The sequence below is a fragment of the Gadus macrocephalus genome, chromosome 3 (assembly GCF_031168955.1).
Source record: "Gadus macrocephalus chromosome 3, ASM3116895v1".
NCBI lineage: Eukaryota > Metazoa > Chordata > Actinopteri > Gadiformes > Gadidae > Gadus > Gadus macrocephalus.
In genome coordinates this window covers 12106454-12118006 of record NC_082384.1, presented here as the reverse complement: position 1 = coordinate 12118006, position 11553 = coordinate 12106454, and the positions used below count along the sequence as shown (strand labels likewise).

The 11553-nt window shown below is 46.2% G+C and overlaps 1 protein-coding gene across 2 annotated transcripts; it reads left to right on the top strand.

The window, feature by feature from the left end:
• Window positions 1-958: 958 nt before the first annotated feature.
• Window positions 959-11507, top strand: atg4da (autophagy related 4D, cysteine peptidase a). 2 transcript variants are annotated; one of them, XM_060047317.1, is made up of 12 exons: window positions 959-1310; window positions 2838-3076; window positions 3419-3502; window positions 4180-4353; window positions 6509-6863; window positions 7551-7615; window positions 7894-7966; window positions 8072-8186; window positions 8503-8581; window positions 9188-9264; window positions 9506-9625; window positions 10329-11507. In XM_060047317.1, the coding sequence occupies exons 2-12, from the start codon at window positions 2890-2892 to the stop codon at window positions 10503-10505; spliced, it is 1506 nt and encodes a 501-aa protein (XP_059903300.1). In that variant the 5' UTR covers window positions 959-1310; window positions 2838-2889; the 3' UTR covers window positions 10506-11507. The 2 variants fall into 2 exon arrangements, with proteins under 2 accessions (XP_059903300.1, XP_059903299.1); XM_060047316.1 differs by having other exon boundaries at window positions 7894-8186.
• Window positions 11508-11553: the final 46 nt, after the last annotated feature.

The window sequence follows — 11553 nt, the reverse complement described above, 5'->3', positions numbered from 1 at the left end:
AAGCTGTATCTTGTATTTTCAAAAAAAGAAAGTATTTAATTGATATAAATATATTATATTATCCTACGTTTTATATTGATACACAGTAAGATAGCAACACAATACTTGTATAATAAAACAAACATTTAATTAGACCATTTTGATGGTATAGGCCAATCAATAACCGGTAGGTTTTATTACATAAATAGAGTGGCGAAGTCACGCCCCTTCCGGTAGGGCTCATGGGACCTATGAGATCGAAAAATATGAATGGGTGTCAATGGAGAGAAAATAATTATTTTCTGGTCCCGGTCTTTATATGCCCTGGATTACACATATGTTGTTTGTGGATTTAAAGGATAATTTTTCATGCAAAGAGTTCGACCGTTTATTGTGCAATTGTTCAGATAAAGGCTGTAGAGAAAACACAACGAGAAAGACTACACGGCTCGTATGTGACGTCACGCTCCCTGCGACTGGCGTGGAGAAGACCGACAATCTTCCCATCAGCATAACTGAAACTCTGCACGTGCCCCGATTTATAATGGTTTTCACCTCTTTCGATGCTTTTATCCTCCCCTTGGAAAAAGCGGTGAAGTGGGGCAGAGAGATCGCCATCTCTGTGCCGAGTTCCAAGGGCGGGTGTGGTGACGAATATCATATGCGTCGAGAGCAGCGAAGAGCTGTAGTTCACAAAGCGGCCTCACATAGAACCTAAAATTATCAAACTTCTTCACGAACATTTTTAGTTTTCTTTGCATGAAAAATTATCCTTTAAATCCACAAACAACATATGTGTAATCCAGGGCATATAAAGACTGGGACCAGAAAATAATTATTTTCTCTCCATTGACACCCATTCATATTTTTCGATGTCATAGGTCCCATGAGCCCTACCGGAAGGGGCGTGACTTCGTCACTCTATTGACCGCCGCAGAGGGCCCCGTTAACGCCCACAGATGACAATGAACCAATAGCAATGGACCAACGAAAGACAACAGGAAGTACATGTCATTAGCATTATTCTGTCAAAGGCGAAGCCGCTGATATGAAAAACCAACTCTGAAAACTTGAATCAATTCATAAATACTTGGTGTAATTAGCTTAAATGCTATAAAACCGTCTTACTAACTTTGTTTCTGGTAAGACACTGGAAAAGCGATAATCGGAAGTACATTTGACTCCAAAGGCTAGCAGATGCTAGCCACCGCCAGTGGACAGTAGAAGCTAACAGCCAAGGAAGCCACTAATGCATTGTCCTGCAGTGTGAAGATCATCTTCCTCCAGAGCAACAAACGCAGGAAAACCAACATGATACACACCACTACCAGGTAACTAGCAATTTGTCATAATATACTGTAGAAAACTAGGTTTCCGTGTCATTTACCCCTAGTACATTGTGTTGTATCCTAGAGCTCCTTAGCTCGTTCATCGAGCTCCAGAGACCTGGTATTAAATCACTATATAAATAGTTTCTTCAGGCCTATCTGACGGCCGAACAGATGAGTCTCATCATTGGAAAGGCTTTATTAATGCTTTATTGGATAAACTTGAACAAATATATCACTATCAAACTTGATTACTAGAAGTTGTCTGGATAAGTAGTTCTTGACATGTGGATCTGTTGGAACTGAAATCGCAGTGCAATAGGGAGACAGACTCAGAGATACACTACTGAGTGCATTTGAAACCTTCAATGTTAAATGGATCATGACTTGTGGACTATGACAATTAGTTGTTATCCGCTTCGTTTTTAGGGTAATGCGCAGCTGGGGCGACCGTCACGTTGCTATCACATGACTGCGGTCAAGCTTTTAACCGATTACGATCGAAAGAAGAAACAATAAATTGCTGTGTGAAACTGCTGCTCTTCAGTTTTGGGTCGAGCAATAAGTGACTCGCGCTCATAATGACGATGTTGCAATGCGGAATTTAACCATATATGACTTCAGAGTCTAGAAAGAACATAGACATGCTCTAAAAGTTAGCAGTTTTGTCTACTGAACTGAAGAGAACACAAAGTTAGATTGCGTGTTTTAGAATTGTGTATCATAAATAAACCAATCCAAAAGGTTTTTTCTTTTGTATTTTTTCTGTATTTTTTTCTCTAAACTCTTGATTTCAAAGAAAGCTAAAAATGGAGCACTGAAACAAACTCTTACCCCTCCCTAGTAACCATAAAGCTATTGTCAACTGTGTAACATTCAAAACCACGTCATCAGATTCCTCCTTTTCAAAAGATTGCATAACTTTAAAACCTCCGTTGTTCTTCCCACCATAAGGCCACCTAAACCCTTTATTGAAACCTAAGTCTGCATCAGGTGGTTCAATGGAGTGTTTCCATCTGCATTGCTTAAAGGGATGCACAGATCTATCTGTACATTGGATTGGACATTACCTGTCTTACCCAAATTCAGATGAGTTGTTTAATTTTCAAATTCATCATTGTGCGTCCAGAGGGTGATTTTCCTGGATTTGCTTTCCGTTAGCCTTTTCCATTGACATGCAGAGTTAAAGTAGCCAAGCTTCTGTTCATGTAAAGGGGAAACACCTTTAATCACTTTCCAAAGATCTCTCTCTCTCTCTCTGTCTCTGTGTGTGTGTGTGTGTGTGTGTGTGTGTGTGTGTGTGTGTGTGTGTGTGTGTGTGTGTGTGTGTGTGTGTGTGTGTGTGTGTGTGTGTGTGTGTGTGTCTATCTATGCCGTATTATCGGAGTGTTAATAGACAAACTGCAGTATTGTTGTGTTGTAACTGGCTCTCTTTTTGGCAAACACTGAAGGGAAAGCAAATTCTAACCCATTGAACTCCCCTTCTGGTCACAAAATGACCCCCATGTTCCTCTGGTCTCTCCTGCTCAGTGCTGTCATCGCTAAGAGGACCAGCGGGGCCACGCTCTGAGAGCCCGCAGCCATGAACTCTGTGTCCCCCAGCGCGGTGCAGTATGTGGGGGGAGCATTGCAGGAGGAGCTGCTGGAGGGCCAGAGGGCCGGCAGCCCTGCCCGCAGGCTGGGCGGGGGCCCGGAGGCCGTGACGGAGCCCGACGAAGTGGACAAACTCAAGGCCAAGCTAATGTCTGCGTGGAACAACGTCAAATATGGTTGGTGATGGAGTATTTGTGTCTGTGTTCCAGTGAAAATCCCTAGGTTTTGTGCTGACGGTAGACTATTTGTGCTAATTTCTGTATGATATCGGTATTTCGTAGTTAGGCTTAGTCATTATAGGGACCTAAAGTCAATAATTACAGATTTTGTTGTCAGTTTAGTCATTATATGTACATTGTATTGTATGAATATACATTTTAAAACATGCATTTTATTTCCGTAAAATGCTAAATTTGGTGGTCATGGCCCAGTTGGGGTAAATCTGATGCCGCCCAAGTATAGATTCCTGTCTGGTCTTCTTTGAGAAATTCCCTGATCCACTGCTTCCCCTCTCTCAGGATGGTCCGTCAAGTCCAAGACGTTCTTCAACAAGACCTCCCCCATCACGGTGCTGGGCCAGTCCTACCTGCTCAACAGTGAGGGTAAGCTCTCAACCCAGGTGCACCAATGCGTTGAAGTCCGGTAAAAAAAAGGGTAATTCTGTAGTGGTCTCTGAAAGGGGAAATGTATGGTAGAGAAGGGCTAATATTAAGCTGCTGTTTTTGGCCGTTGTCATGGCGAGTAGTGTTGCAACGGTTTGAAATGTTCCCGCTGTTGTATGTTCTTCTGAAAACACAGCAGTGTTCCACCGTAGTTAGACCAAAAAAATGATTAAAAAAGATTTTTCTAAGTGCATATTGTTCACTGTCTGCATTGAAGCCAGCGGAGACATCTGCATCTACATTTTTGCTAACTGAGCAACTTTTAATTGTCATATCTGAACGGTTAAATTTATTCAACCAATGCCTTGAATAATAACATAGAAAGCGTATACAATCGCATATGATTGATTTCGGGTCCACTCCGGGTCGGAATGGGTTACAGTAGAGCTTCAACATAGCCTAAAAGTTAAAAAAGATCTCTCATAGTATTTCTTATAATATTAGTTATTCTCATACGCTCTTGCAATTAGCTTTTCCTGCAGGATTCCTGTGTTGAACTTTATTTTTGACATGAATATATGCACCGCACTATAATTATTATAATATTAATAATCATCTCAGGAGACAATAAGCTTTCCCTCAATCAGTGCCCCTTAATATCGCTCTCTGTTCCTCAGACGAGGTGGAGCGTTTCCACGGAGCGTTCGTCTCCAGGCTGTGGCTGACCTACAGGAGAGAGTTCCCCCAGCTGGAGGGGTCCAGTCTCACCACTGACTGTGGCTGGGGCTGCATGCTGCGCAGCGGGCAGATGCTTCTGGCCCAGGGCCTGCTGGTGCACCTCATGCCCAGAGGTGGGTCCGTCTCTCTCTGTCTCTGTCTCTGTCTCTCTGTCTCTCTCTCTCTCTGTCTGTGTGTTACTGTCTCCTTTTCCAGCTCTAAAGCCGTAAATGCTCTAAGATAATTAGGGTAGATTGTTACGCTACTCTGCACACATCTTCTTGTATTATATGTTTGGGGTGAGGGGTTAAAGATTCAAATTTGTAGCCTCGCGGTTGAAAGGATCGACGAGAGGCTCTGATATTTACGCCGAACCGAAACCTGTAGTTTGGGTTTGTTAACGCGCGGGGAACTAGCCAGCTTATCCATGGCTGTCATCTGTGGGAACGGGTCGTTGAATATATGATGGCCAGTAAACAGTGGGTTGGATGTGGAAGTTTTTAATTTTGCCACAACCAATGCTGAAGTAGTAGCAGTCATTGCTTGCATTAAAATTCAAGTGTTCCCAGCTCTCCTTGACAATGCAGATAATAAGTAAACACAATAAAATAAATAAGTGAAAAAATAATAATATCGATTGTACAGTTACTGAAAATATAACTATTTACGTAGTAATGCCGTATGCAGTATTTTATGTGTATGGGGGGGGGGGGGGGCAAAGTTGTATAGTCTTGTGGTTTGGGGGAAGGAGCTGTCCTTGAACCTGGTGGTTTGTGTGCGGACGTGCCCTGTACCGTCTGCCAGACAGTAACTCTGTGGACAGTTTATGGCAAGGGTGGCTGCGGCTCCTGTGGGTGTAGACTGGGCTTTTCTCCTACATCTCTGAGTGGAGAGGTCCTGCATGGCTGGCAGCCCAGTCCTGGTGATGTGCTATGCAGTTCTCACCACCCTCTGGAGGGACACTCTCGATGGTGCATCGATAGTAGTTGCTGAGTATCCTGGAGCCCATGCTGAACCTCTTCAGCCTGCTGAGGACTAAGAGCAGTTGTATCTCTGTCTTGACAATGCTCCCAGTGTGCTCCCAAGGGACCAGGCCGCGTCCGCGCTTGATGCCGACGCCAAGGAACTTGAAGCCGCTGCCCTCTCCACTGCAGCCCCGTTGATGTAAATGGGGGCATGCACTCCCCCCTGCAACTTCCTGTAGTCCACACTGGGCTCCTTTTTTGTTTTGCTGAGGCAGAGATGAAAGTTGTTGTCCTGGCAACATGATGACGGGGCACTGACCTCATCTCTAAAGGCTGTCTCCTTGTTACCTGAGATCAGAACGTGATCACTGTCAGGCCGTCAGCATACTTTAGGATGGTATTGTAGCTGAAAGTGGTGAACAGGGAGTACAGGAGGGGGCTGAGCACGCACCCCTGGGGAGCTCCAGTACTAAGAGTCAATGTGGAGATAGGTGTCGGTGCCAATCCGCACAGCCTTGGGCCTGCCCGTCAGGAAGTACCGGATCCCACTGCAATGGGCTGTGTTGAGCTTGAACGGCACGATGGGTGAATGCTGAACTGTAATTAATGAACAGTATTCTCACATATGTGTTCCTAATGGCCCGGGTGGGAGAGGGCAGTGTGGAGGGTGAGGGCGTTGTCTGTAGACCTGTTTTGGCTATAGGCAAACTGTAGTGGGTCCAGGGTGTCGGGCAGTGAAGAGGTGATGGAAGCACTTCATGATGAGAGATGTGGGGGCTACGGGGCGATGGTCATTTAAACTGAGGGCTTTTGTTTTCTTGGGGACAAGAGAACAGTGCCTCTTTTTGCTACCTGCCGGGGCTGTGGACGGGAGCAGGGATGTAGACTGCTGCTAGTGTGTTTGCGGCTGACCTCTCGGCCTCTTTCTTACTCGCCTCCAACTCTCTTTCCCTTTCTTTCTCTTCTCTCTCCTTCTCGGTCACTCCTTCTTTCAACCCAGGGTGTTTGTAGTCGGATGTTGTGTCTGTAAATAATTTGTTTTCCCCTTTTTAAAGGAAAAACGCGTTAAAGGAAAAACCTAACTCTTCACCAAAAGACACAACTTTTAATTTACACATTTACAGTTGCATCCTGCCAGAACCGCTTATGACATGAGGTAAACCGAAGGGTGTGTGTGTGTGTGTGTGTGTGTGTGTGTGTGTGTGTGTGTGTGTGTGTGTGTGTGTGTGTGTGTGTGTGTGTGTGTGTGTGTGTGTGTGTGTGTGTGTGTGTGTGTGTGTGTGTGTGTGTGTGTGTGTGTGTGTGTGTGGTGTGTGTGTGTCAGACTGGGTGTGGCCCGACGCCCAGCAGCTAGAGGACGTGGACTTCGAAGTGTTCCGGCCGCGCTCCCCCGTCCGCGCGGGGGGCGTGCCTATCCCCAGCTTCGGCTCCCCCCGGGGGTCCGGCGCCCCCCCGAGGTCTCTGACTGGCCAGCAGGTGGCCGCCGGCGGGGTCCAGAGGAAGAGGCCGGGCTCTGCCAGGGACAGGCAGGCGGAGCTGCACCACCGCCAGCTGCTGTCCTGGTTCGGGGACCACCCCCCCGCGCCGTTCGGGGTGCACCTGCTGGTGGAGCTGGGCAAGAGCTCCGGGAAGCGGGCCGGGGACTGGTACGGCCCGTCTGTGGTCGCCCACATCCTGCGGTATGTGTGTGTGTGTGTGTGTGTGTGTGTGCGTGTGTGTGTGCGTGTGTGCGTGTTACTTCACTTCACCACAGGTAGTGTTGTTGAAAGGACAACCCACCAACTCTAACAAGGAAACGCATCAGGAAATAGAGTTTAAGACTTTTATTTAGAACTTTAACGAAGTTATATAAAAGCCGGCAAACTGTTTTTATAGTCTCGCTGCTATGATTCCACCCATGAGCTCTAAGACAGGTTTGTTATCAAATGTGACCATAGATCACCAACCAACTTATCAACGTCCTCAAACTTTGTATCAGACCCTCTCATGCAATGGTCATTCACATATCTTGTTGTTAAAGCCCTGAAGACGACAGTACAGACTCTTCACACCAGGGGTGTAATCTGTCCCTGAACAAACCGTATAGATGCTTTGTATGCTTTGTCTATCTGAACAAACCCTGATTCTCCCCTGGTGATATGGCCTTGTGTCACCTGGGGCAACATGCCTGAACACTAGTACATACTGGTGGAACAGAACATGGGATGTCCTTTCTAAGAAGCAAGAGTCTCTTCAGAAGACTCTCGCCTCTCCCACGGTCGTCACAGCTAACCATTGATGGCAACTCTGATGCAATCTCTGTTAATCTTTTAAATGGGTTTCTTCCACGGTTCATTCATGCATCCCTTTTATGTTCTTTGTCTCAGGAAAGCGGTGTGTAAAACCACAGAGGTCAACAACCTGGCCGTCTATGTGGCCCAGGATTGTACAGGTACACAACTTTTCACGTATTTACACTACGTTGAATATGTTCACCTTACATAAAAAAAAACCTCACTTCATACTCGTTTCCTTCCTGGCATTTATAAAGCAATAGCTATTGAATGCCCCTCCTTTGTATGCTAGTTCACAATGGACGGGGAATAACCTTGCCTTGCAAATATCCAATTGTGCGTTCGAACGGGAATGAGACATTAATCCTTGTGGTGGCTAGCAAAGTGCCCGACGTATTCAGTTCTTATCCGGTTTTCCAACTGTTTATGTCGCCAGTGTACAAGGAGGACGTGTTGCAACTGTGTGAGCCTTCGCCTTCGAGGGACAAGGGCCCCCAGATCTCCTCCAAGGGCCCCCAGATCTCCTCCAACGGCCCCCAGATCTCCTCCAACGGCCCCCAGATCTCCTCCAACGGCCCCCAGATCTCCTCCAAGGGCCCCCAGATCTCCTCCAACGGCCCCCAGATCTCCTCCATCTGCCCCGACACCACCTGGAAGTCGGTCATCATACTGGTTCCTGTTCGCCTGGGTGGAGAGGCCCTCAACCCAGCTTACATTGAGTGTGTCAAGGTGTTTAATCGTTCTCTCCTATCTGTCAATTGACACACATGCAGGCACAAACGCACAGGCTGCCAGACGCATGACATTAGGTGACCTGATGAAATCTCATCACGAATCCTGCAGTCCTGCATCCTTTTAGTCTTCTTTTGCAGCTTTGGCTTGAAGACGAGTAGCTCAAATGAAAACAAGTTAGTTCATGACATCCTTAATGCAGACCACCAGACAAGGCAACCTTTGAGTTGTACCATGTTAATCCTACTATGGTGTTGCGTGTTTCTCTACCTTTTTAATGAACCGTAAAGCTCACGTGTGTTTATGTTCCCAGCGCATCCTGAAGCTGGAATGTTGCATCGGAATCATCGGTGGGAAACCCAAGCACTCGCTGTATTTCGTTGGCTTTCAAGGTGAGAGTGGAACCCGAAACGCCAAGAAACGTCCCCTCATTATAACTTCCCGCGTGTCCCATTCACAGCAAATCAGTCTTCACTCCCTTCATTCAATGAAACGTGCTTTATATAGTCCTTTTTTTATTATTAAAGATTATCATTGAATTGGCTTGATCAACCAACGCATTTTGAGAGGGTGTGTTTTAGGATGTATTCAACTCTGGAATCTGCATTAGGACCTAAATGCGCATGTTTTCTGAATGGAACTCTACGGGTTATAAGCTAAAGTTGAGACCCAACCAGGGAAAATGCGGAGAGCACGCGTAGCGAGCGGGAATTCAAACGATTAACATGGCTATAATTCCATTTCAAGCGTAAACCTCACGTGCATACCCTTAACAAAATGGTTTTCACATCAAGTGAAAAAGCACTTCAAGTGGAGTTGCGGTCACGCCACACTGTCATGTTGCAGTCTATTCCCCATAACCCGTGTGTCCACACCTGAAGTGTCCTCTACTCCCTACCCCCAAGGGGAACTCTAGGGCGATGTTGACCTTTAGATGGGTGTGAAGAAGCACTGATGATCACTTAGTGTGTGTGTGTGTGTGTGTGTGTGTGTGACAGATGACCAGCTGCTGTACCTGGACCCCCACTATTGCCAGTCTGTGGTGGATGTCACACAGGCAGACTTCTCACTGGAGGTTCGACAGACACAACTGAACTGCAGTCTCTCTCTGTCTCTTTCTATTGTCATTATTCCACGCATGCCTTTATAGCCCGGAATTCAAAGGGCTTCTTCTGTCTCTCTTACCCTTTCATTCTGTCCGTCTTTTCTTTCTGTCTCACTGACATCGTATTCAAACGCTACAGTTTAATATAGTCCACGACCCACTGCTTCTTAGAGGATGACCCGGGCCTCTCTCTCCTTCCTTTTTTCTCTAGTCCTTCCACTGCAGCTCACCCAGGAAGATGCCCTTCAGCCGCATGGACCCCAGCTGTACCATCGGCTTCTACGCAAAGAACCAGAAGGACTTTGAGTCTCTGTGTTCAGCCGTCAGCGAGGTAACCGCTTCCAGCGCCAGTCTTTATGTCACAGATGTTCTAATTGTCTTCGCTGAAGAAGTTGTGCTCCAAACAGAGATCTTCTTGTGCACAGCACAGGGCTGTTATCGAGGTTCCTCAAGGCAAAACGGTACTCTTTATGTGTATAATGTGAAAGGGCACTGAGCTATTGTGACTGAGCACTGCACTCTGTACTCTCGGAACAATATCTGCATGTCACGTCATCTTTCCCTACTTTGCCTTCAGAAAAGTATGAAGCCTGCTAATGAGTGTATTGAAAATCTTTTGTTGTTGCTAAAGATCCACAAAAATAACAACATTTAAATCCCTTCTTTTCGTTTCGGGATCAAATGGCCTATTTGAATAAGGCATTTACCTTTGCATGATTTATGGGTTGGTCAGGCATTGCCATGGGCGCCACAGTTTGACGTCAGCTGTTGCTCACCGTGCACAGAGGCCTCTTCAGGGGGTTTGTGTTGTTGGCTCAGATAGTGGAAAAGTAAAGGGAACATTGGTTGTTACCTTGTTTTCCAATGTTATTACTGAATTTTAAAAACCCATGCCCGTTAACAAGACGTACTTAGGAAGTCAGGAAAGGGTGATGCTGAAACTTGGTTGAGAGTTTAAGTAGGAAAGCTAATAGTAGTGTTGGAAGACATAAACATAACCGGTTTGTTTTAACACCATTCTTGGTGTTTCATAGGCGCTGTCCTCATCCACGGAGAAGTACCCCATCTTCACCTTCATGGAGGGCCAGGGTCAGGACTACGGACTGGAAGGCCAGAGTCCTGCCGGGCTGACCCACATCCTGCCCCCGGGGAGGCCGAGCAGCAGGAGCAGCAGCACCAGAGCCAGCACGGACGACTTTGTCTTCCTGTGAAGCCGGCTCCCACACGGACGAGCTGCTGGAAGGAAGTGGGGAGGCGGGCCCTGCCGACACTGACCAACAGGGGGCGGGAAGGAGAGCCTGTGCGGACTCGATGCTCTCTTCCTCCATCGCTATGGGCTGGAGACGTCCCCTCGGCACAGAGGGTGGCAGGAGGGCATCGCTGTTTGTTTTCCTTTACAAAATAAGCTTGCAAATAGCCGGAAAAAAAAGAACATCAGATAAACAACTTCATGAAAGAGTGGAGCTGTGCTTCGTTTACTATACTGGACACTAAAAATGGCCTGACACATGGCAAGATATAAGATGCATCAAGTAAGCATCAACTAAGACTGAGAAAGGTTTTTTTTTTCTAGCTCCAGGCAACTTATTTTGCCCACCTTTCAGCGTGTGGCACAGAAGTGTGTCATTGGGTTGCACATGGTATGGAATGGACACATCAAATACCATGGGAGAGAGTAATATAATATAGTCCTAATTTATAATTTCATCAACTCAATTAATTTATCGTGTGTGTGTGTACGTGTGTGTGTGTGTTTTTCGTTTTCTCTCTTGTGTTGCGTCGTGCTCTAGGCACCGACTCATCAGTTGAATTCATAGGTGTCTCGTACCTATGGCTCTGCTATCTAACCCTACACACCATGCACCATTCTGCAGGCTCTCCCCACTTCGTGCTCTACTCGGGCCTGGCCTACACTATCCTTAGCAACCTCACAGAAATTAGCCTGCTCAAATCTTTCTGCTTCTCAGTCCAGCAACCCTATACGTCCTAAATTAAGATAAAGTCAATACAGGAAGATTGTAAATGTGTGTTTCTTTCCCCTGGGCTCTGGTTGCTTCATTGCTTGTTGAGTTGAGTAAAGAAGGGATGTTTGGTTTAGAGTTGCTATGTTGTGTCTTTGGATTTATTGTTATGTTGTGTTCTTTGTTAAATGGCTGGTTATTACAAGTTACTCTGTTGCTTGGATTCTTCCAATTAAATGTCGGCCACTGGAACATTTGTTGTATTTTATTTGATCGCACACAAATCTCTCAACAGTGT

Excerpts from the sequence above, each read along its gene's own strand:
- atg4da (XM_060047316.1), top strand. The coding sequence starts at position 2,890 with ATGAACTCTGTGTCCCCCAGCGCGGTGCAGTATGTGGGGGGAGCATTG. Across the intron at positions 3,503-4,179 it reads CTACCTGCTCAACAGTGAGG|ACGAGGTGGAGCGTTTCCAC; the intron begins GTAAGCTCTCAA and ends TCTGTTCCTCAG. Across the intron at positions 8,187-8,502 it reads CTTACATTGAGTGTGTCAAG|CGCATCCTGAAGCTGGAATG; the intron begins GTGTTTAATCGT and ends TTATGTTCCCAG.